The sequence below is a fragment of the Rattus norvegicus genome, chromosome 3 (assembly GCF_036323735.1).
Source record: "Rattus norvegicus strain BN/NHsdMcwi chromosome 3, GRCr8, whole genome shotgun sequence".
Classification (NCBI taxonomy): Eukaryota; Metazoa; Chordata; class Mammalia; order Rodentia; family Muridae; genus Rattus; species Rattus norvegicus.
This window is the reverse complement of record NC_086021.1, coordinates 138,620,056-138,645,575: the sequence shown is the minus strand read 5'-3', so window position 1 is coordinate 138,645,575 and position 25,520 is coordinate 138,620,056. Positions and strand designations below refer to the sequence as shown.

At 41.4% G+C, this 25,520-nt stretch overlaps 1 protein-coding gene across 3 annotated transcripts in view; it reads right to left on the bottom strand.

The window, feature by feature from the left end:
• The window catches only part of Atrn (attractin), a 134,090-nt gene that overhangs the window by 51,785 nt on the left and 56,785 nt on the right, over window positions 1-25,520 (bottom strand). For all 3 annotated transcript variants that reach the window (XR_010064702.1, XM_063284645.1, NM_031351.2), the window contains exons 7-17: window positions 25,112-25,202; window positions 24,123-24,366; window positions 21,560-21,743; window positions 20,416-20,570; window positions 17,111-17,195; window positions 11,905-12,125; window positions 9,838-9,959; window positions 8,710-8,848; window positions 6,189-6,379; window positions 2,370-2,589; window positions 416-601 (exon numbers count right to left, since the gene is read on the bottom strand). Coding sequence is in view for 2 of the 3 variants with exons in the window: in XM_063284645.1 (XP_063140715.1) it covers window positions 416-601; window positions 2,370-2,589; window positions 6,189-6,379; window positions 8,710-8,848; window positions 9,838-9,959; window positions 11,905-12,125; window positions 17,111-17,195; window positions 20,416-20,570; window positions 21,560-21,743; window positions 24,123-24,366; window positions 25,112-25,202 (1,838 nt within the window). In the remaining variant the exon portion in view is untranslated. The remainder of the gene's footprint in view (window positions 1-415; window positions 602-2,369; window positions 2,590-6,188; window positions 6,380-8,709; window positions 8,849-9,837; window positions 9,960-11,904; window positions 12,126-17,110; window positions 17,196-20,415; window positions 20,571-21,559; window positions 21,744-24,122; window positions 24,367-25,111; window positions 25,203-25,520) is intronic.

The following is a 25,520-nucleotide window of genomic DNA, read 5'->3' as shown; positions in this document are numbered from 1 at the left end:
TGATTTAACTTCTATGAATTAAAACTAGTACTAGTACCCTATAGTGATTATTGAAATGAAATAATTTAAAGGGCCCAAATTTTATGCAATATATAACAAGGACTTTTCCAACCTTTTAATATCAGAATGTTGAATGAAGAAGGGACCTAGGAGGGCCTCTACTGGAAAGCACTTTATATACTGGTGGATTAAGATGTGGAAACAATATACAGATTGAATTTATGATATTTCCCTGAAGAAGAAAAGGTATTTCTGTACCCTGTGACTTACCCTAGATTTATCTGATTTACTACATGGAACATTGTGCCAAATTCTACACATACATTTTAATCTGGAAGGACCAGCCGGCCCAACCAGCTTCTGCGTGGACTTGAGCAGAAAGTCAAGTCCAACTTGCTTGCAAATGTTCACTTACGTGGGCAGCTGCTCATTGTATACCACTCCATACACTGGCCGAAAGGAAAGGAGGCTACGTAGGCATTGGAGTCTACGCACTGCTTCATGTTGCTGCACCACATGCATTCGGAGCTGCTGCTGGTGCACTCACCACATGCTGTCCGCAGGGCACAGGGTGTCCGGCACTGCTTGGCACTGTGGTTTGCTGGGAATAAAGACCAAAGGGACACTGGTCAGCGAAGAGCAAAGACTTTTCAATGTGCATTATGAAATCAAGTCAGCACTACACTACATGGAGGAAAACCCAGGACACTGGAACCATAGGTTCTGTTCATTCAACTGTATTTAAACATTTAGGGGAAAATGGATTCTTTAAAAAGCACTGAAGACAAAGGTGGGGGAACATCAACAACAAAAACAAACCTTGGAACAAAGATGACTCATGATGAACTCAAGGGTCTTAGAACCAACCTGAGATTGTTAAATCCAACATTTACAATTTTGAGGGATGACAACATTAATGTTTACCAAAGCATTCATGATCCAACAAGGATAAAGAGCTTTCCTATAAGATGGGCTGGAAATCCAGGGGGCTAGGGAGATGGCTTGAGGATGAAGAGCACCTGTTCATTTCCCAGAGGACCCAATTTCAATACCCAGCACTCATAGGAAGTGGCTCTCAACCAACTGTAACTCCAGCTCCAAGGGATCTCATACCTGTCCTCCAAGAACACCTCTACACACACACTCACACACTCACACACACTCACACACACTCACACTCTCACACACACACATACTCACACACACTCACACACACATACTCACAACACACACATTCACACACACACACATACACACTCACACACTCTCTCTCACACATACACATACTCACACACTCACACTCTCACACACACTCACACACATTCACGCTCTCACACACACTCACACACACATACTCACAACACACACATTCACACACACACATTCACACACACTCACACACTCTCTCTCTCACACACACACATACTCACACACACACTCACACTCTCACACACACACAACACACACATTCACACACACTCACACTCTCTCACACACACACACTCACACACTCACACTCTCACACACACTCACACACATTCATGCTCACACACACATCCACACACTCACACACTCACACACACTCACACACTCATACACACTCACACTCACACATACTCGCTCACACGCATGCATACATACCCACACACTCTCACACATACTCATAATCTCTTATATACAAACACACTCACATACATTCTCATATACTCTCACACACAGCACTCTCACACATACTCTCACAAGCACATGTATGTGTAACACACACACACACAAAACCACATGATTAAAAATAAGTAATTATTTATAAGTATTTTAGAAACCCTATCAAAAACCCTATCCTGTATTACTCAGGCAAAGTATGATAGTTTCTTTCAACAGGACCTGCTGGGAATGGAGTCTCTACTACACTTGCAGTTCTTGTGTAGGCGTTCTCTCTTGTGTATGGCTGTTCTGGGCCTGCCTTTGTGGAATCTAACCTCAGACTCAGCATAGGCACCACCACAGCCTGGTGCTGGCTCTGTCAGCTTCTTTTGCCATGCCCCTACCAAAAGCAGCTTTTCTTTCATTTCTATGTTGTTTCTTCCACAGCATTTCTTTGCCAACACCAAGGAAATCATCTTCTAGAACAATCTCAACACTGTTGTGGCCAACAAAACAGTGCAGCTGTTTTGGGTCCTTTCAGTAACTTTATTTTTGGTTTTCAGTTTCTCTCTGCATTTGGATTGGGGTTCTGTTTGAATTAACTATGCCTAAACTGGAATTTCTCTAACTGCTGTTGTAAGTATTTTATCAGCTCAATAATCAGTCAACTATTCCGCCTATGCTTTCTCAGCATCCTCTTGGAGCACTATTTGCATCCACATCCGTACCAGGCCTTTCACAAACACTTCCATTGAGTGGGTTGATGCAGGTTGCAGCCTTCAGTCCCCGAGTACTAGGCTCTGACAAGATCCCACAGAAGCCGGCATCACTGGGCTCAGATGGCATCCACTGCAGCAAACTATTTGTGAATGGAGACATATCCTCCCAGCACCAGTAAGATACATTGATCTTCCGAAGACCAACCCATGGAGTCAGAGTGAGCTTGGACTGCAGGCAAAAGAAACACAATTATGAATTCACCACACAGCTCTCCATAAACCCCTCGCTTGGGCATACCCACACACCTGTGGGAAGCTCTTAGTCCCCAAACTCAGGCAAGGTAGATTAAAATAAGTGATCACCTCAATACACATTCAGTATTGCAAAACATAAAAATGGCTCAAAGAATGAAATACATGAAGATTTTCAGAAATCAGGAGCAAAGCAATAATCACATTTCAAACTACTTATGACAAGACTTCTATGACAAGTGCTATAAAGAAATGATAATCTACAAATTTAGTTGAAATGTTGGCTCATAAATGATGTGACCTTACTAATATTTATAAAATACTAGTTGTATGCAAAAACACAGATCATTACCTGAGCCTATATGGTGAGTTCAGATGACTGAAAAAATGTATACCTTTAGCCATGGGGCACAGCCTTCTTTTCCAGTTTTACTGTGGTGTAACTACTAAAACTCTCTATTTCCTCCTTTTGAAAGGCAAGATCATATCATATTCTACTATGTGTAGGTATATATATCACATTTTATCTATTTATCTGTGTATGTGTCACATTTTATTTACTTTTCTAATTCAACACTACATTTTATGTAAAACAAAACAAACACCAGTCATAAACTGTAGACTACTTTAGCCTCTGCTGTTCCTGTGAGGAGTCAGACCCAGTGCCTCCTAGGCACACACTACCACTGAGCTCCTGTCCTGGATAGCCCTGAAATGTCATTTTCATTTCAATGTGGTATTCTGGTTGTTGTTGTTGTTGTTGTTGTTGTTTTTAAGACAAGGTGCCCTTCTGTAGTCCAGGCTGGCTGGAATTCCCTACATACACCAAGGTGGCCTTGAACTCCAAGAGATCTACCTGTCCCTGTCTCCTGAGTGCTGGGATTAAAGGCATGATGCACTGTGCCTGGCTCTCCACTGCAATTGTAAAAACAAAGCAAGAACCACCACCACCTTTATAGAGGCTGGAGAGATGGCTCAGCAGATATCCCTGTTCTGTCAAAGGATCAGAGTTTGGATTTCAGCATTCACATCAGGCAGCTTACAAACTGTAACTCTACCTCCCTCTTCTGGTACCAAGGTAGCCCTTTCTCTCCCAAGCTACCTCAGCATCACAAGTACCTGTCATGTATTTCAAAGTCCATGCTAGTGCCTTGGCTCTACCCTTCCCCCAGCTACTCAGCCTTCTTATAATGCATGTGATGTGTCCACCACACATACCCTCTCTCATCTCGTCATCCTCTTGCTATCTTGCTGTTTCCACTGTCCCTAGGCCTGACCATGCCTACTCTGCTTCCTCCTCACTCTGCTCTGCGTTCTTCAGACACCTCTGGACATTTTATTTCTCTTATTCACAGCAAAACCCTTCACCCTAATGGAGGGGTCATACCATCCATCAGTCCTTTTCCTGCAAAACACACACACACACACACACACACACACACACACACACACACACACACACAGAGAGAGAGAGAGAGAGAGAGAGAGAGAGAGAGAATGCTGAACACCTGGGAGGGGTACAAATAGACTCTTCCCAAGGGGCCCAGCCTTTCCCATCAAAGCAAACTGCTGAAGGTGTGGTTTAAGCTTCTGCTGGCTTCTGCCATCTACCATATTTGGCTCCAAACACCAGAGTCCACATTACCAGCCACTTCTCCACTGTCTGTTCTAACCACTTACCTCTCTGTATACTCTGGAAACTACCACCTCAGATCTGCCTACTAACTCTGTTTCTCTCAGTTCCTAGAGCCCACTTCTACTAATAAAATCCTGCCAGTGTGTCACACACAAGCTGTATTCAAGGGGGCACAATAAGGAAACTTCAGACTGACTACTCTATTATTAGGATATGTTTTTTGTTTGTTTGTTTGTTTGTTTGTTTTTGTTTTGTCTTGTTTTTTATTGTAAATAAGAGAGAAAATGTCCAGAGGCATTGGGAAGACAGCAGAACAGAGAGAAAAAGAACAGACTGGACATGGCCAGGGCTAGGGAAATGGGAGATAAAGAGAGTATGAAAAGGACTCTCATTCGGATTACAAGGAGGACAGGTAGCTGTGAAAGGGAAGGGCCAGGAGACTAATATGGACTTTGAAATGTATAACAGGTACTTGTTGGGAATTGGTTCAAATACTTTGTCTTAATTTTGCTCCCCAAAGCACTTCTTGACCTGGGGGTCCCTGCCCCCAAGCTGGCTTCGATTGATAATAAGGACTGCTATACAGCCAATGGCTGGGCAGAAAGATGGAGGTGGGACTTTTAAACTGATTGGGCAAGCAACCTGGATAGGAAAAGAAGACAATCACCCTAACAGGGAAGGAGAGAGATTTGTGGTAAGAGCTGTAGGAAAGAACTAAACTGGCCATGTAAAAATTCAGGAAAGTGGCCCTAGGAGCCACTCCGCCATTAGGTCTGGGGTATCAGAGATGAAATGTTGATTTAGCAAGCTGACTCAGGAAAGTTGGAGGGGCGAATGTATACTAGCTTCAGGGAGGATTAGAAATGCCCAGCCACTGAACTAGTCAAGGCATATCAAAATTAACTGTGTGCCTCTTGTTCACAATTCCAAAGAGCCCTTGGGTGGGTGTAGCTGTGTGTACGACCACTCTAGGTACTTGTGATATTGAGGGGCCTGGAGACCAGCATGCACTTACATGACAGGCATAGTAGACAATAGCCACATGTCCCTTCTGCCAGATAGAAGGGACATGACTCTTTTTGGCAGAAAATACCTTCAAGGGCTGCAGATGGCTTAATGACACCTAAGGTTCCCAAGTTCCCTAGGAATGCTAGCTTTTATCTAACTGCCAGAAATCACTTGTTTCTGTATATATGGACTTCCTGAGATTTAACAACCAGGACCCATAAATGAGAAATGCTGTGCTCCATTCTGTCTTCTCCTGGCTAGACAAACACATGCACCTCACGTCTCTCTGTACCACAGCCAGCAAGACAGAAAGACTGCTCCGTGAATATCTATCTAATTGACTGAAGCATCACAGTCAAATTACAAATCTTGGAATTAGACTTTCCAAGAAAAATACAAAATGAGATTGTATAATATTAACTACAACCCGTTAAAGAGTTTGGCTAGACAGTAAGAGAACTTTCTGAGTTTAGAAGCCTTACATTTTACATCTCTTACTGATGTGCTATATTTCTTACATTATGTGTTATAAAATACCTTCAAGGGCTGCAGATGACTTAATGACACCTAAGTAACTAGCATTTCCTCTCCCTTCTCCCAAGCAGAATCTAGATATAAAACAAGTACAAAATAATCTGATGTCACCAGAATACGTGCACATATTACTATTCATTCCATATGTTTATATCTTAAAATGTACTTAATAACTACTAATGAAATACATAAAGTACTGAACTTTTTAAGACAAGAAGAAAGGCATCAAAAGAAGAGCCTGTGAAGTAGAGGTCCACGGTCTATTAATAATCATTTACTGTAATTCTTTCTTATCAGTCATATAATGTACAACTGTGGTCTTCTGCACACGAGCCACTGTTATGCCCTCAGAAGAAAGGTGGGTACTAGAATCCAGAATTCTAAACACATTGGCTCACCGTGCTCTGAGATGATTGCATTAATCGAAGCTGCTTAAGGACAAACTCCACCTTCTTCTGGGACGTAAGCGAAGCCAAAAAGGCATTGTGGTTTCTACAGGACAATTTAGCATTGTCATAATTTTCCTTAGCAGTAGTGATTTTCAGACACGAGTTTCCGACCAAATGCCAGCCAATGCCACAGATGTTTTCTTTTGCAAAGGGGAAGAGGAAAGAAAACAAAGTTTTAGAAATTATGCAGTTCAGTTTCCTAGTTCAAATTACTGCACATCTAAACTCATTCTGATTTGAATTTCAGGTGCTTTGTTAGGATTTTGTGAGAATATCAGACACATTATTAACTTCCATACACAGAATAAAAATTTGAAAGTAAAATAATTTATCTTTTAAAATATGTGTATAGGTGTGCCTTGAGTGTGGGTTAGTGCATGAGACTGCGGCACCAACAAAGGCCACAAGAGGGCATTAGATCAGAGCTAAAGTTACAAGTGATTGACACCTGGACACGGAAGGCCTTGGGTCCTCCTGAGAAACAGCATGCACTCTCCACTGCTGAGCCTTCGCTCCAGCCCCAGAATGAAAAGAGCCTTTTCCAAGTTGCCTGGTCATATTTCCCGGCTCACAGGAAGTATACTTTAGGCTAATGTTCCTACTGGGTGCCATTGTTAAAAAATTGGTGCAATTATTTTTGAAGAAAAATGTAAAAGATGACTAAAATCTTGAACAAAGGGCATACAAATAAATATGTAATTGGAAGGGTGAGGTAAAAAACTGCAAATGGAAGCTTGGGAGATGGTTTTGTGGATAAAATACTTGTGTCAAGCATAAGTACCCAGTTCAAATCCCTAGCACCCACATAAAGAGCCAGACATGGTTTTGCTTGCTTGAAATCTCATCTGAGGGCTAGAGGCAGGAGGATGCCTGAGGCTTGTGAGTCAGCTAATCTATGTAAGTGAGCTCCATGTTCAGCAGAAGGCCTGTGAAGAGGGATAGAGGAATAGACCGGAAATTAGCCTCTGGCCTCCAATGCTCACACATGGATATATTTATCTGCACACAGATGTACATATACAGAGAAAGTAAACTGGGGATGGAATTTAATTGGGAATGGATAAATTGCCTCTACATGCCACCCTGTTTTCATGATATACGATAGAAGGCATAACCAAGTGCACAAGGCACACCAAAAACAAGGCGAAAAGGAGGTTGGTTTGGAAACCTCAGAGTGATACAGCACACCGGGGAATTCTACAATCTCCTCCTGTGGTTGTGCTGAACTCATAAGTGTTGCAGGGAAGCATGCTTGCTCCCTGGACATTAACATGGAAGTGAACAGGCAAGCATTTCCCCAGAACCAGAGCATACAGGAGGGGACACCAACAGTGCTCATTAGCTGGGACAGCTACTAAGGTCAGGGAAAGGTATAACTGAAGACAGACAGACTTGCTCCTCAGAATGTGCTACTGGCAGGGAGTCAACACTGCCGGCTCTTGAGGCCTGTCTTTTAACAAGGTGCCTAGGTAATTCTATTGGACTGAAAGTTTGAGACACAAAATAAAAAGACAAAAAACCTGTGCTGGCTTGAATAAGAATGAGCCCCATAGGCTCATACACGTGGATGCTCATTCACCAGGGAGTGGCTACTGAGAAGGGCTAAGTGTGTGTCTTTGTTGCAGGAGCTGTGGCCTTGTTGGAGGAAGTGTCTTACTGAGGTTTCAAAAGCCCATGCCAGGACCCGTCTTTTTCACACCCTCTCTGCCTCTCTGCTCACAGATCAGGATGTAGCTCTCAGCTACCACTGCAACAACTGCCTCTGTGCCACCATGCTCCCTGCCATGATAATAACAGCTTCTGAGACTGCAAACAAGCCCCCAATTAAATGTTCCCTTTCATAAAAGTTGCTTTGGTAATGGTATCTCTTCACAGCAATAGAACACTGACTAAACTAAAGCCCATTAGCAAACTAAATAAAATTCTTTCAAAAGGTGCCCTACTTAAGCGTCAGATGTTAGAGAGCCCAGAAGCCCCTCTTCCTGGATATCATGATCAAGCAAATGTGTCAGAGAGATTTAGTCATGGCTAGCTGGCTCAGGACCTAAAATCATCACCCCAAACCTCTGCTGAGATAGGGATGAAGGTCACACTGGGAGAGGTGTACAGAAATCTCTTCTCACAGGACTGTCAGTAAGTGCTTCCTACAGCTAGGTTCCTGACTGCAGCTGAGGCTGCAGAGCTCTGGTATCAGGTTACCACAGCAGAAGGAAGGACAGTGGGACACGGTTCATGACATGGATCTTAGCTGCCCCCCAATTCTCCAAAACATGAGGTGATGCTTCACTTTCTTGCAAAGGCTAGTATATATATAAGAACCACATTTATGTTAAAAACATACAAAATAATTCCCCCTATAATGAGAGGGTTAAATAGATAGAATAAACATTTCTTCCTAGGTCCAACCTGATCTAAGGAGGGAGGACCAAGTTTTGGACCCTTACAGAGAGTATCCCTGTGCAAGACCTACCGGGCAGGGCGATGCACTCTTGATTTCGAGGTTCCCACTGGCAATTCTGATCTAGGGCACAGCTCCTGCAGCTGGTTTTCTTATTGCAGTAGTACATGGGGTTATCCTTGGGGCAATTGTCATACTTGGCAATGGAGATCTAGAACACAATGGAGAAGTGCTTTTGTTTATATTCACACAAATAACTCAGTGAGATTAAAGTTAAAGAATTAAAGAATTAAACTGAGAATGGTAACTGCAGAAAGAAAAAAGTTAAAAAAAGAAATAGAATTAGACAGATTGATGGATAGACAGAATTAGATGGATGGATGGATGGAATTAGATGACAGATACAGACAGATAGATGGACAGATGGATAGAATTAGATGGACAGACAGATGGATAGAATTATATAAGTGATAGGTAGATGGATGGATAGATTAGATAGATAGATGATAGATGATAAATAGGTAGGTATGTAGATAGATGATAGATAGGTAGGATGTAGATAGATGATAGATAGGTAGGTATGTAGATAGATAGATAGATAGATAGATAGATAGATAGATAGATAGATAGATGATAGATAGAATTAGATAGAATGAACAGGAAGCAGCACTGCAGTGGGAACACTAATATGCTTTTAGCTCACATGCTAGCTGCCCAATGGAACCACTGCCACCACCAAGTCTCATCCAATGTTCATCTGTGAAAGCTGAACCTGCTGCTTTTCCAGAGCTCTTCCCAGACCCTGCCCACTGTAGCAATCTCGAGTTTTATTTTTTATGAATTGCATTAAACTGGGAGAAAAAAGGTCATGAGCCATCAAAGACAACAGAAGCTGGATCACCTTATCCTTAGCTTATTATCACCTAAAACAAATCACACATGACTAGCCCAGATGTTATGTTGAGTCAAGATATAGGCCAAGGGCATTCTGTAAAACATGCTTTCTGGAACACCTCAGTAGCTGGAGCGATCCTTGGAAATCAGGATGTATATAGCATCCCTTCCTAAGAGAAAACCTGAGCAACAGTAAAATTCAAATCCATATCCCCATTTTAAAAATAACTCTACTCATTATTTGCACTACACCCAAACAATTAGCACTTTTCTATTCTCTAAAGTCCGTGAAAAACAGCGTCTGACCTGGCCTTCTGTGCAGCTGTGGTTCACAGGGACACAGTGATCATTGCACCAGTGGCAGTCATTGGTATTGGCTGTGCAGCTGTAACAATCTGTGTGCTGGTCACATCTGTCATGGTCAAGGGCTACAGAAAGAAGACAAACCCATCAACTATGTGGCAGCCTCTCTTTTATGTAATCTGAGATAGGTCAGCTCCTAATAATAGTTGGGAAGCAAAATGTAGAGTCAAACTGGAAGGAAACACATTGCGAGTTTTAGGTTAAAACAGAACAGACGAAAGCAGACAATCTGAGGAACATGGTTTCCTACCTGTCCTCCACAGCACCCAGAGAGTGAAAAGTGAAGGTTAATTTACAGCCTCTAAGGTAAAATGGAAGGGCTGACCTTTGAATGCTTTTCTCCCAGGACAAACACCAACTATCAACAGAATTATACCAGAAGCTGTGCAGAAGCCAAAGAAAGCACACTATTACAAATGCGAGGCCTACCTGGGTGTAGGTATACCCAGTGACCCACAACCCCACAGGAGGCACTTACCAACTCACACTCTACACTCATGTGAGTCCAAACCTGTGGATTTTGAAACTTCCACTCTTTGTAGACATGACATAATCTCCTTAATTCCCCAAGCAAGAATCTGCAAAGCCTTGTTGCCCCATCTATTAAACCATCTCATGAATATGTCACATACACACAAGCAGGAAGAGAGGCCACTAGCCTAACGCCACAGAAATTTCCCTCATCAGTTTTCACGAAGGCTGCTTTTCTTGCCAAGTTTACTCTGACAGGATTAGGTCCACCCAGAAAGTAAGATAAAACTAATGGGCTCAGACTGAGTCTCCTAAGATAACATTATTTCCAATACACTATACATTTAAACTTAACTTTAAAGTTTGGTTTTTCTATTGACTCTAACAGGGTCTGGTCAGCTGTTTTCCATAAGTGAACCAAAACTCTAATCAACAGCCCAGCCTCAGGACCTTTATGTCCTGCACAACTTCATTTGACACATACCAGAAAATAAAAGCAGTCTCTATCCAGTATAGCCCTCATGTAACTGCAACAACTAGATGCGGAACGTGGTTTCATAGTGTAACTGACTGGTGGACAAATGTCTTGGAGGCATTCTTTCTATTTTTCGAAGATTTTTGCACGTTACTTCGGGGAGTTGGTAAAGTGGTGCTCAAAGCAACCACTAAGCAAGTAGCTAAGGGGACAAAAATAACAAGAGAAGCCCAGGGGCTCTAGAAGCAGGAACCATAGACTGTCATGCTACACTGCTACATACAGTTAAAGAGGCTGGAAATACTTTTCAAGAACAGTAGCTCTCTGCTGCCTACCAGAGCAATTTGTTGTATGTGAGCCTCCCCTAGAGGATCTCATCCTTAACTTTAGACTTTCATCATCAATATAACAGCCAATAGCCACATACAGCTCTTTTATTGTTAATGTTTTTGGCTCTTGAGACAAGGTCTCATTACACAGCCCAGGCTGGCCTAGAACTGCCTCTTGCCTCAGCAGCTTGAGTATTTGGACTACAGGCACGCACTGCTACATCTGCCTTACTACATGCACTAAGAAAACAATGAGCCCTCAGTCACACTAGCCACGCTTCCGGTATCTGATAACAACAGATGGCTAGTGGCTACTAAACTGAACAAAGAAATATATAACATTTCTGTCATCAAAAAATTTCTCAGGTAGGGCCAGTGATACATGCCTATAATCCCAGCATTCAAGAGGCTGAGGGAGAAGGAGCACAAGAAGCTTGACACTATTTTGAGCTATACACCAAGACCCTAAAACCAAAATGAAAGCAAATTTCACTAAGTGCATGGCTTCAGATCACCTGCAGTCAGTCCTGGAGTTGATACACAAAGCCTGTGCAATGAGGACCTATCACCTGCTAACAGCTTCCGGGAGCCATGTGCCTCCTCCCATCCAAAGACCTTGTGTGTTTTATTAAGAAATAACTAGAGAATATGGTGAACAGGAAAGGGCAGAGACAAAGTTCCTTCACAATTCAGATAAAATTAGATCTTTAAATTCTAAGTCGAGAAAAAACATACTTCTTTTAGAGAAACATTCTGATTTTAACTTTTCTGCTTGTTCTTCAGTTGCCAACTCCCAGGAGGTACATCGAGACGACTGTGTGTCCCACAGACACCGGATGCCAGGTCCTGCTGCCACACAAGCAGCTTCGCTGCGGTGTGCATCACACTGCTCCGAGGTGAAGACTAAGACGTCACTGAGGAGGAGGCTGTTGAAGCCGCCGAACACATACATGGTGCTGAGAGGAGAGAGAGAAGGAATTTACTGAGAACTCAAACAGACACATGACACAGGGCTGCTGTGGGTTGCTGCTTTCGAAACTTTTGAGACAGGTTTCACTGTGTAGCCCTTGCTACATGGGACTCATGTAGACTGGACTGACTTTGATCCTGTGACAATCCTCCTGCTTCTGCCTCCCAGGGGCTAGGATTTTAAGTGCCTGGTTCACAATAAACTTTTGACTGCTAATCATTAGGAATATTCCCAGTATTAAAAGTCCTCTGAGAGGGCGAGGGCGATGGGTCAGCAGGTAAGGCACTTGCCATACAGCTGGACAATCTGAGCTCAATCCCTCAACCATATAAAAATGGAAGGAGAGACGTGACTTTACAAAGTGGTCCTCTGACTTCTACACATGTGCTACAGCACCCCCATCCACATAATACATGCATAGATACTCACATACATACATACATACATACATACATACATACATACATACATGATTAACTTAAATGCTCTGAGACGTTATTTTATTTATTTATTTTATACAAGTACACTGTAGTTGTCTTCAGACGCACCAGAAGAGGGCATCAGATCTCATTACAGGTGGTTGTGAGACACCATGTGGTTGCTGGGATTTGAACTCAGGACCTCTTAACTGCTGAACCATCTCTCCAGCCCGAGATGTTATTTTCAAGGTCTCAAAAACCATTACTACTCTCTCAAATTCCACCTTCTACCCTGCTTTGTTATCACTCAGAATAGTTTAAAAAATCTACCTATAAGTGTGTAACGGAAAGTTAGAACACAGGGAAAGTGTATTTTAGAAAGTTTTCTTTTATCTTTAGTTATATGTGTGTGTATGTGGGTATGTGCACATGTATATGGGTGTCCACTGAGGCCAGAAGGTGTTATAGCTCCTAGAGCTGGGATGACATCTTCTACTAATAGGGAAGATTCTCTCGGCTGAGGAGATGACTCAGCAGTTAAAGCTGCTGCTCTTCAGAGGACAGAGTTTGGCTCACAGCATCCACAAAAGGCAGCTCACAACCACCTGTAACTCCAGCTTCAGGAAACCTCTTCTGTCCTATGTGGGGATCTACGTACATGCATGCATACACGCACGCACACAGAAAAAGCAAGCAGAGAAAATTTTAATACAAAGAAGGCTACAAAGAGAGTGAGAGATAATTATAGTCCTGGAAACGAATGCATTCTACCACAACTCACAACTGCTTAAGGTCTTTCCTAATTCCTAGGTATAAACACAGCATTTTCCAGGAATCTCTCCAGAAGCCCCATTTACAGAGAAAAACCATGTCCTAGACCTCTGATAGCTCCTGATTTTCTCTTAGCAGTTTGTAATGCCATCTAATGCATTTCCAGTGCCACTCTATAATCTCAAATATCAAAGTGGATAGAAGAGTTCCTGAGAAACAGGCTGCACGATAGAATTCCTAAAACCTGCATCTGGGCACGTTCCTAGGAGGCACCTGAGTGTGACTCTTCTTTGAGAAGCTGCACTCAGGGATCATCCTTGCCCTAGGCACTTTTCCTTTTATTCTTATACAGACCAATTTTGCTACATACTGGCTACTTGTGGAATTTCTCTCTTTATTGAAACTATGAATCCTAGATTTGTCAAAGTCCATAAAAAATTAAAGAACTCTTCTGTCTGCTGTGGTGATGGACTTCAATTAGTAGTGCAAGGAAAATTAATGCAGATTCATAAAGCATATGAAAATATTCCACTTTCATCATAGAGAAATGCAAATTAGAACACACTGTTGTGCCATTGGTTACCTATCCAACTGACAAAGAAAAAAGTAACAAATGTTACCTAATTTTTGAATCGGTGAGACTTCAAGGCAACAGTCAGGCTCATATACTGCTGCTGGGCATGTATGATTGGAAGTCCATATAAGGGATCTTGGCAACTCAAAACAAAACGACTTATTTACCTTTTGAACCTTAAGTCACTTTTCTAGAAGTCTATCACATAGATATAGTGCCATGGAGTGATCTTTAGTATTTATTGTTAGGTATATGTATGGTGGAAGAGTGGGCAATACAGAGAAAATATAGAGAATCATTTTCTTCCCCTTTCAGTACTTTGCAGCCTAGGCTGGCCTAGAACTCATGACTTCACCTCGAAGAATTCCTCTTATCTTAGACACTTAAGTGTTGGGATTATAGGTATGAGCTACCCTGACTGCCCAACCTGTATTCTTTTTCCTTCTTTCTTCTTTTTTCCTCCCCTTTTTTGGTTTTTCAAGGTAGGGTTTCTCTGTGTAGCCTTGGCTGGGCTGGAAATCACTCTGTAGACTAACTAGGGTGGTCTCAAACTTAAAGAGTTCCACTTGCCTCTGCTTCCAGAGAGCTGGGATTGAAGGTGTGCACCATCATTGGCAGCTTCTAACCTTTGTTCTTAAAAGACCAATCCAGTGACAAATTAGTGGTTAAAACTCACTCTTGGAAAAGCAGTGCATCTCTGAATTAGATATTCACCCCCAAACTAAGACAGAACAATTAGACTGGAGAGATGGCTCAGTGGTTAAGAGCACTGACTGCTCTTCCAGAGGTCCTCAGTTCAAATCCCAGCAACCACATGGTGGCTCACAACCATTTGTAATGAGATCAGATGCCTTCTTCTGATGTGTCTGAAGACAGCTACAGTGTACTTACAAATAATAAATAAAATAAATTACAAAAAAAAAAAGAGCACCAGCTACTTTTCCAGAGGTCCTGAGTTCAATTCCCAGTAACCATATGACAGCTTGCAACCATCTATAGTGAGTTCTGATGTCCTCTTCTGGTATGCAGGTGTACATGAAGACAGAGTATTCATATACATAAAATAAACAAATAAATATTAAAAATAAAAAAACAAAAACAATCCTGAAACATTTCCCTACTCTCTTTCATTCCTTCCCAAGAAGAATTTTTTGTAAGAAAAATCTAATTTTATGTCTGGTGAAGAAATGCTCACAGTGCATTTGTTATATGCACACCAGAGATAGACCACAGCTGTAGGTCGGACTCAAGTGCTCCTAAGATGCTCACTAGCTAGAGTTTTAAGAACTACAGCAGAATGAAACACATTAAATATTTTCTAAGTCCAGTTCATAAAGACCTAAGACCCCTCAAAAGAAACCTCATCTGTTACTTCTGGGCTGTGATAAGCTAGGATCTCTCCCATCTCCAAGATCCCATAACTCCAAGAAGTTTAATACTAGTTCACAATGAGAAATTTGGTAGCTCACTTGCACTGGGCTCCAATTTTTCTCTCTAAGTCAACAAAGGACTAAATAAATATAATGATTATATGACTCCGTATCTGAAAAGCAGACATCACAATAACCAAAAAGAACAAACCCACTACTGGTTCCCTGACTTTAACATGAATCAAGTTGGATTTAGTTAATAAAACTATTGCTTAAACTGAGCACAGTTGGTGTCTTCGATAATTCTGAGTATCTCAGGTCACATGATGGCTCTGGGAGAGTGGGAGAGCCTTCCAACATGCTTAGAGAGAGCAGCAAGGTAAATGCCATTTCTTCATCTAGCACCTCACAATTTCACAGCTTTCCCTCCTGCACTCTTCTCTCAAAACCACAATTAGAACAATTAAGTTAGACAAAGGTGATCCAGTGCTGCTGACTAACACCACCACAATGGAGAGAGAGCCAAACGATTTCTCAACCATGACCTTTTATCCTCCAACCCTGCCTAAAACCCAGATACTCAAACACATCACATAAACTACACAAAATAAAAACATTATTCAGACAGTCATCCCTGATTTTGATTCATGGCTAACTCTCAGAGTTTGGGTAAAACTTAAGAATGTTTTAATAGGGCTAGAGAGATGGTTAAGAGCACTGACTGCTCTTCCAGAGGTCCTGAGTTCAATTCCCAGCAACCACATGGTGGTTCACAACCATCTGTAATGGGATCCGATGCTAGATGGCCTGATGCTTGCCAGATGAAAACCTTAAGAGGCATTCAGGGCCTTTCTGAGAGAAAGCATCAGATTGCAATGTAAGATAACACTTAAGTTGACAAGATAATAATAAAAAAAAATCCTTCCACTTTAGCCTCTAATCACAAAATGGTCTTGCCACAAAACCCTATATACTTGTAAAACATTAAGTAATCACAAGATTAAAGATATCACCTTTCCCCCAATATCTAGCTTCTAAATGGTCAGTTCTTCATAACTCCAGAATGCCACTTTTGTACTTTTCCTAATGCAAATTAAATTACTGGTATTAGGAAACTCCAACAGAAAATTTGAAAACCTATAATGTAATGATATAATATAAACATTGGAGTATTTAAATAATTTAAGGGTTTATATAACTTTGAGTTTTAAAGAAGGAAGCAGAAAGCAGTAACAACAGCAGCAAAATAAGAAAAGTTAACATCAGCAGACTGTTAAGCTTCTCAATCTTTAAAGTACACTTTCAAGCGACCAGGTAAAGTGGCCAGTTTGCATGTCCTTTATGGCAAAAGCTGTATCTGCAGAAGGCACAGTGCTGAGGACAGAACTCAGGATCCTGTGCAAGTGAGGTAAGCACCTTATTGCTGGCCCATAACCCTAGTCCTTTGCATGTCCTTCACGGGACTAAGGTTCCCCTGCACAGATGGACAAAGAGCTCTGCTGGTCAGAAAGGGATTCCTGAGCACACACTGGTCAGGGTGCAGACTGCAGACTTGCTCTTTTACCTCATTATCTCCCACGCCTGTTCCCTACCTTATCCTTCACCTAAAACTGTCCTCTCTCCTTTTTTTCTCCCCAGGCCTCTTACCATTCTGACATAACTATTAAAAAGTTGATATTAAAAATGAACATAGGGAGTTGGGGATTTAGCTCAGTGGTAGAGCGCTTGCCTAGCAAGCGCAAGGCCCTTGGTTCGGTCCCCAGCTCCGAAAAATAGAAAAGAAAAAAAAAATGAACATAGATGCAAGACAGTAACACAACCTTTGCTTTCCAGTTACCTGTTGTGCAAGACTGCTGAGTGGCCAAATCGGTTGACATCGTGATGGAGCTCAGGTCTGGGGAGAACTGACCATCGGTCACAAGCTAAGGGGAAGAAAAAGCACATTTCAGAGTAGGTTGTCTTATATAGTCCATGGAAACTATCAGTCTTTCTACAAAGAAGTGTAAGTTTTGATCCCAGCACTCAGAAGGCAGAAGCAGGAGGATCTCTGTGCATTCAAGGCTAGCCCGTTCTACATACTGAGTTTCAGACAGCCAGGACAGAGAAACCCTGTCTTAAACAAAGGCAAGATCAAAACAAAGAAGAATGCCTCATCCACAGCCTCATACAACATGCTTGTCTGTCTTTTTAGTTATGCTATTATGTGTAAACGACAGCAGCAATATTTCAGAACATGAAATAAACACACTGCACAGAAATGCTGATCAATATATTCATTCAATACCTACAGATCCCCTCCTGATGGTCATCACTCTACTGTCTACCGGTTTTACCTGCAGAATGTCTGCTTTAGTATGTGTGGTGCTAGAGATCAGACCCAGGGCCTCGTGTATAGCAGGCATCCCCAGAGCACCACAGTATTTTCTAACTTAAAAATGTTAATGCTAGGTACGCACCTATTTTAATTAGGACACACATCTGTAATCTTAGCACTTGGGAAGGTGGAGACAGGAGGAACAGGAGTTCAAGAAGAGCCTCGACAAGTGCACAGCGAATCTGAGGCCTTTGCAGATAAGCTTTAATAAAAATGAACACTCAGAGCACATATCTCACCGATGTCCTTCCTCAGCTGCCTGCACCCTAAATTATGCTAACGGATTTCTTTGTTGACAAATCTGAAGGGTTCTCCAGTCATTTTTAGCCACTCTTCTGGCAGTTAATTGTATCTCACAGGTCATTAATCTCACCTATTTTCTCCTGTTTCTCTGACACTCTCTTTACAGCCTCTACTCTTGTTCAGACTCTGTTCTCCAAGTGTCTCTGACTCTTGCTCATCTTTTATGCCCCACAATAACTCACCTCTCCTACAGTCTCCTCTTAGCCATCAGCTCTGTCCTAAAGACATTTCCAGTTGGATATGCCCCACACTTAGTTCATGCTCTTCTTCCCAGATCCTAGTCCCTGTTTTTATAATTTTTGCTATTTTTATTAAAGACATAGTCTTACTAGATAGCTCAGACTGGCCTCAATCCCACCATGTTTCTCACCCTCCTGGCCTTGTGCAATCATGTCCATAAGTTTTCCTCTATATGTGCTTTCAGTTTAACAAAGGTGGTCCACAGCAGACACTTGCCAAGAAAGGGCAGTTATGTTTCTGTCACAACACACAAGAGCCAGACACTAGCAGTTGTCACTGCTACTTCCATGGCCTTCACTCAAACCTCATTAGGACTTCTGCAGCAGTAGCCTCCTAATTGTCAATATGCCCCTTCCAAATCGGTTATCACAATGCACCCAACACATCTTCTCAAATTGGTCATGGTGGCCCACAAAGGCAGACATAGGATGGTTACCATAAGTCTTAAGCCAGCCTGGACCATAGTGTGAGGCCCAGACTTACAAAAAGAAAAACAAGAAAAATCTAAAATACCCACAAACAAACAAAAAAAGTACAACACACGCATATGACTCTATCACTTTCACTGTGAGACTTTTCAAAAGACCAATGATCCTTGCATTCTGAATAAGATCTGAACAGTCTAGTCTAACAGTTACCTGCTACCTTTTGTGCTACTACGTCAGAGAAAAGGGACAGTTCAAAAGTCCTAAATGTTTGCCATATACTTTTCCAGCTATTTGGTCTGTACTAAATGTCCCCTGCCTGGTAGGTCTACTTGACTCTCAGGGCTCCTCAGCAGCAGGCTAGCAAGGTTTCTCTTCAAGAATGCCTTTCCTGACCACCATGCTACCCCAGTGGCTTCAGAGTGCTCAGAGGTAATTTCATATCTTCTTTTCAGCAAGAATCCTCCTGAGTTACAATTATATTGTCTTCTCGTTTGTGCTCCCTTCAGCTTGAAGCTAAGAACTAAGTATAGTGTATCCGCCATTCTCAATTTAAAAGTTCAATGGCTAACAGAAACACATCTGTTAAAAACAAACATCTAGGGCTGGCAAGATGGCTCAACAGTTAAGAACACTCACTGTTCCTCCAAAGGATCTTGGCACAGTTCCCAGAACCCACGTGATGGCTCACAAAAGTCTGCAATTCCAGCTACAGGAAATCTAATGTCTACTTTTGGCCTCCACGAGCACTGAACATACATGGTGTGCTTAACATACATACATGCAAAACGCACATACACATAAAAGTAAACAAAATTTTCTTTAAAAAATGAACGCCTAGGGGGTTGGGGATTTGGCTCAGTGGTAGAGCGCTTGCCTAGCAATTGCAAGGGCCTGGGTTCGGTCCCCAGCTCCGAAAAAAAGAAAAAAAAAAATGAACGCCTAGCAGACTGGGTCAAAATCATAGAGACAAAGAGGATGATTTCAAGAGTCTGGTGTGAGGATGAAGAGAAGGACTATTGCTTAAGGGCAGAGTCTCAGTTACAGCAGACAGCATGCAGAGGGCGACATGGTGTGAATAACACTGTGGGTATATCTAGTTCACTTCAACTGATGAAAACAACAAAATGGTGAGTGTTGTTAAGTACATTTCACCACAATGAAAATAATTACAAAAACGAATCTCTAGTCAGGTGTGGTGGTACACATCTTTCATCTCAGCACTCAGGAGACAGAGGCTGGAGGATTTTTTCTGTGTTCAAGATCAGCTTGAAATATACTGAGCTCCAGGCAGTCAGACTACATAGTGAGACTGTCTCAAAGTGCAACAAAACAAAACAAACAGAAAGGACATCATATGGACTGTATTTACACAAAAGAGCAGTTGATGTTTGTTTTCTAGGAATAAACAGACATTGCCCTCTTCTAGCCACATGTATATTGCATGGACAGCATGTGTAAAGCCAGGTTTCTGGAAACAGCATATTCCCTAAAACTTAACCTAATGCAGGCAGTTACAACTACTACTACATAAGGCATTTATAAGGAAGGAGATGCCAGTTAACTCAGCCTTTAAAAAGATTCAAGCAATTAGCAAGAGTGATTTCAGAGTTTAATGTAGTTTAATGCAAAGTAATGCTTTTCAATAGATGTGTAACCCTACTCAATTAAATGCAAATTCAACCACTTGGACTTTTTTTAAGTGGTGCAATTATTTTGACATAGATATATTTTCAATCTTTAATGTTGCTCATAGGCAAATAAAATATTCCTGATCTAACCCATCTTTGGAAAGCTTACCAATGTCATAAGCCATGAAGTCTGAGGAGAAGCATTTGGCACCGTGGCTCATGGAAGTGTCATTGTGTGTGTTCCCTCCGAACACCAGCATGGTTCCACTCACTATCACAGCTGTATGCAAGTAACGGAAAAATCGGCTGTCCTTAAGAATGGTCCTTTTGAGTTTATTTAAAAATAATAAATATAAGGTTAGTTTTAGAAGAATACTTATCTATCTGGCAATTTACATGTAATTACTTTATAACTTCAGATTCAAATGTGCAATACTTGATTTCTCCTTGTATGTAAGCCACTTCCTTAAAAAAATCATGAAAATCTGATAAGAATTTTGGGAAACTATATTAAAAGCACTAAAATGTTCATTCTCTATGGCTCCATAATTCCACTTAAGAATTCCAGGTAAGAATTATGTGAAATACAAATCAAAATTTATGTTCAGTGTTTTATTAGTATGGCAGAACCGCCAACCACATAGGCTCAGTGGTTCACAGCCACTAAAGACAGTGATCCTCAGGACCCATAAATTACATTCACAGCATGATCTCTAATGTATGTTGAGAGAGAGGGACAGAAAGGAAGAGGGAGGGAGTAGGAGGAGGAGAGAGATACAGAGAGACTAGTGCTTTATAATTACATCATAATTCAAATTTATTTCCACTTGCTAAAAGTAGTATGCATACTCTTACAGGCGAGCTTCAGTTCCAAGGAGGGAAACTTAATCAAACAGGCATGAGAGCATCGTATTTGACAGTTTAAACAGATAAAGATGGTATAGCCTATTCATGTGCACAGTCCTGGGTTTGGTCCCCAACACCAAAAAGGAAAAAGAAAGGCTATGCTTTTTAAGTATTGATAAAATCAGCACAACGGTTATTGCTGAGAATTCTGAAGGGAGGAAATCTACACTAGCGATCAGTGGATGAGAACAGAAATCAGTCTAAAACACTAAGCACTTTTTAACTATCTTAAGAGCAGAAAAACTAACAGATAGCAACAACACAATTATTACTTTAACTCTATTACTGTATTTATCTGCTAACTTTGTTACATACAGTGCTGACAAAAGTCAAACAACACAGTATTTTTCAATCAACTGCCTCTGCAGATTCTATACCATCAAGGGAAAGCTCAGGAAAACACCCACCACATCTGAGTGTCCACATGGTATCTGTAGAGGTCATCTGCAAGCCGGTACTTGTTGGCGCTGAAAGCCTTGTAGCCACCATGAACATACAGAGCCTTGGTCCTGTGATCATAAACACTGCTGTGGCCATAACCCCCTTGCACTAGAGCACCTTGAGTTTGTAATATACTCCATGTGTTCTTTTCTGAAAAAGAGACAATAGTTAGTCAATGTTGCAGGCTCCTCTTCTTATAAAATATTAAATGATTTAAACTATTTACACATTAGTTTAAAATTTAAATATCTTAGAGCAAAAAAGGGCATTCAGGCCATCCTTCCATCTTATTTATAAGGAAGTCCATCTAGGCAAGCCTGTATATAATCAGCACCAACTGCGCTCAGTGTGTCAACCCTCACCCTGAAAGGGAGGATCAGGCTGGGAAGAAGGTGTATTGGGAAGAGCCTAGGGGAGCTGGATGGGAGGAATGGTGCTGTATATGAACAAGATATATTGTATTCATATATGAAATTTCACAGAACAAGTTTTTAAAGATGCATTTTGTTTGTTTGGTTGTTTGGTTGTTTGGTTGGTTGGTTGTTTGGTTGGTTGGTTAAGATAGAGTTTCTGTGTATCCTAGCTGGCCTGGAACTCACTCTGCAGACCAGGCTGGCCTCAAACTCACAGAGATACACTTGCCTCTGCCTCCTGAGTGCTGGGATCAAAGGTGTGTGCCACCACACAGGCAAGATTCAGATTTTTAAAACAAATTTTAAAGATTCAAACTCTCTTAAACAGACATTTAACTCCCCGTGAGCTTCAGTGATTCCTTATGGTTCTCAGATGTACTTTAATGATCTTCAGATGTATTTTATAGGACTACTTCATCAACATTTCAATCCTAACTGACATTCCTACTATACAGTGAAAAACAATAAAATGTAACACAAGATTATACACTAAAGTCAAATGACACTGCGCTGGCCTAATATTTAAAGGACTGTCCAAAATTATTTTAGCATGCTTACTGCTTTGCATTATGCTTATTTTGATATCTAAACATGTGGTGCTATCTTTGGTTCCTTGCAAGCTGACAATAAGTGTCAAGACTCAGTCTTGATTTGGGAGGGGTTCTGAGGAAGGGGTGTCTGGGAGTGGGAAAAAACTTGTTAAAAAACCCAAAAAGTCGATCCAAGCTGGCAGCTGGAAACAGCTTTCCAGTCTGCTTTCTCTCTGATCGCTTTCTCTCTCTCTGCTTTCCCTCTCTCTCTCTCACTGGCGCGCGCTCTCTCTCTCTCTCTCTCTCTCTCTCTCTCTCTCTCTCTCTCTCTCTCTCTCTCTCTCACCAGCTTTCTAGGCAGCTTTCTCTTGCTATTCTCTGCTGGAGACAGTTCTCCAAGCAGTTCTCTCTTGCTACTCTAAAAAACTTTTTGGATAGCTCATCTGCAGAACCTAAGCCCAGTTACTTCAGGTTTCCTATGAATCAGCATCCTGGGACTCCAACCCCTTGAGAGATAGCAAGCACACATTTCCTTTTAACATTGCAAAAGAATTTAGAGATCTGCCTGCCTCTGTTAAATACAAACAATGAACTAGCTGGGTACCCGGTCCTGAAATTACCATTTGGATCACACCTGGGCCTAACCTTGCTCTGTTCCAGGCCCACCCTGAACTCAGGACTTTGTCTGCCTTTGTAAGCTCAAACTTAGCTGGGTGGGATCCTCCACCGACCACTCCCTAAGTCTCTTTATCTACTTCCTTAGTATCTTTCTGTCAAGTTGGCTCACAGCGAGCTGCTTCTGTTCCTTTAGATCTGTGAAGCTCCTCATACAATTCATATTGCACCCTTACGTTTTGGTATAGTTAAGGAACCATATATTTTCAAACATGTTTTTAGAGTTCTTTTCACAGCCTTAAGGGCTGTCCTGAAGGTCCCAGCATTTACTTCCTGGACTCATGCTGTCTCTGATTATCATGGAGTCATTCACATTAACAGGGAGGACATTCCTCAAGAGAGGAACACAAAATATGTACATTATTATACGAGCAAGCCTTATGCCCATGGTATGACATTCATGGAGACCCAAGCCTGCTGCTCCTGTCCCAGGGGCAGAAACCATGTCATTCTGTCCCCACAAGGATCATGCTGGACTTAGCATCTCCCCCTTTTTTGTTTTTAATTTGAGGGTGCAAACATTGACCTTGAGTGTTTGACTTACTTGAGATAGACCGAGAGATGAAATAAATATCCCAGTTTTTCCTCAGCTTTCCTTAATACAATACAGGTGCCAGTTTGGACCACAATTTGACTTTTTTGGTTTTTTTGACAAGCTGTTCTTTTTTTCCCCACTCCCAGACACCCCTTCCTCAGAACCCCTCCGAAGCCAAGGCTGTGCCTTGACAAGTAAATAGTTGTTCCACAGGGACATCAGCAACCTGAATCCCACAGTTATCTACTGATATTAACTATTTCAAGACAAAGTACTGGATCAAGGTCATGCTGAATTTTGTTACAGTATCCTAATAATAAGGGTAAGGCTTTTCAATCTGATATTCAAAATGCCTCCACTGGAAAAAAATACATACCCAAGTCATATTCCTGCACAACACTTATATATCCGTAGAGCGGACAATGACCGAAGATGACCAACATGACCACACGGCCAGATGACAGTGTAACAATGTGTGCTGAGTGTCCAACCACTGCATACTGATCCTTAGCTTTGGGGGTTAACAATACCCATGATTCATTATGAATATGAAATACTCTCAGCTCGTTGGTCACATTCCCTGTTGAATCAATTTTTCCTCCATACATGTAGATTTTATCCTATAAGAAAGATATAAACAGGATTTTAAAAACCATTAAGAATCAACTCTTGGGCTGGAGACAGAGTTTAGCAGTTAAGAACATTTGCTGCTCTTACAGAGGACCGGATTTGGTTTCTAGCACCCACATGGCAGCTAACAGACACCTGTAACTCCAGTTCCAGGGTTCTGATGGCCTCCTCTTCTGGCCTCTGGAGCACAGACCCACATACATAAATTAAAAACAAATACATCTTTAAAAAATTAATATTGGAAAATAAAAAAATGATTGGTTCACAATCTCATTATTATCCCTAACTTAAGAAGCATGAGTAAAATGAACTTTTCAGTGAATTACTAGGAATAGCATAAAGAACAAAATAAAACAAGTCACACTCTACATTCTCTAAATCACCCTCTCTAAATGAAATGTACTACAGGATGAAATGACTTGGGAATTAAAGTTGCCTCACCCTACAATATACACACAAAACACAGAGATGGCTACTCAGTCACACTGTGTGCAATGTGGCTGGACTTGACAATGGGCGCAGGCTCACTGACATTATTTCATTGTTAACCATTTCCACGTAGAATACCCTGGATTAAAATAGTTCTAACTTCAATTTCCAATTGCAGCTTGGTGAATTATATACCATCACATCAAACAAAGTTTATACCGATTAAATCCGAAGCTGACGAGTATTCAAAGACATAAAGCAACAGGGAGAGTTGAACTTCTTGCTTGAACAGTAGAGATAGTTTACCTTATGTAATGCCAAAGAATGACCATATCTTACAACCACACTGTTCACAGAATGGTTTAGTGAAAGCCATTCCCTAGAAGCCAGGTCATACCTGCAAAAAAAAACCAGACCATATTTTCACTCAAATGACAAAACAGAACATCTTGTATTCTTCTAAGTATGATATAATCCAGTTCAGACATTTTCAACAAATCAACCACAGATTACAGGGAGGCGCATGCTCCTCTGGCAAACATAACTTATACCTGGGCCCACTGAGTATGTGAGAACTCAAAATGGGAAAGTCGACTACACAAGCCTGGTATAAGACAAACATCTACTGGAAGCTTCTAGAGTTTCCTATAAACCTCTCCTACAGAACAACCTAAGTCAATGACATTTGTATTATAAAGGGACTTAATAGCTCACA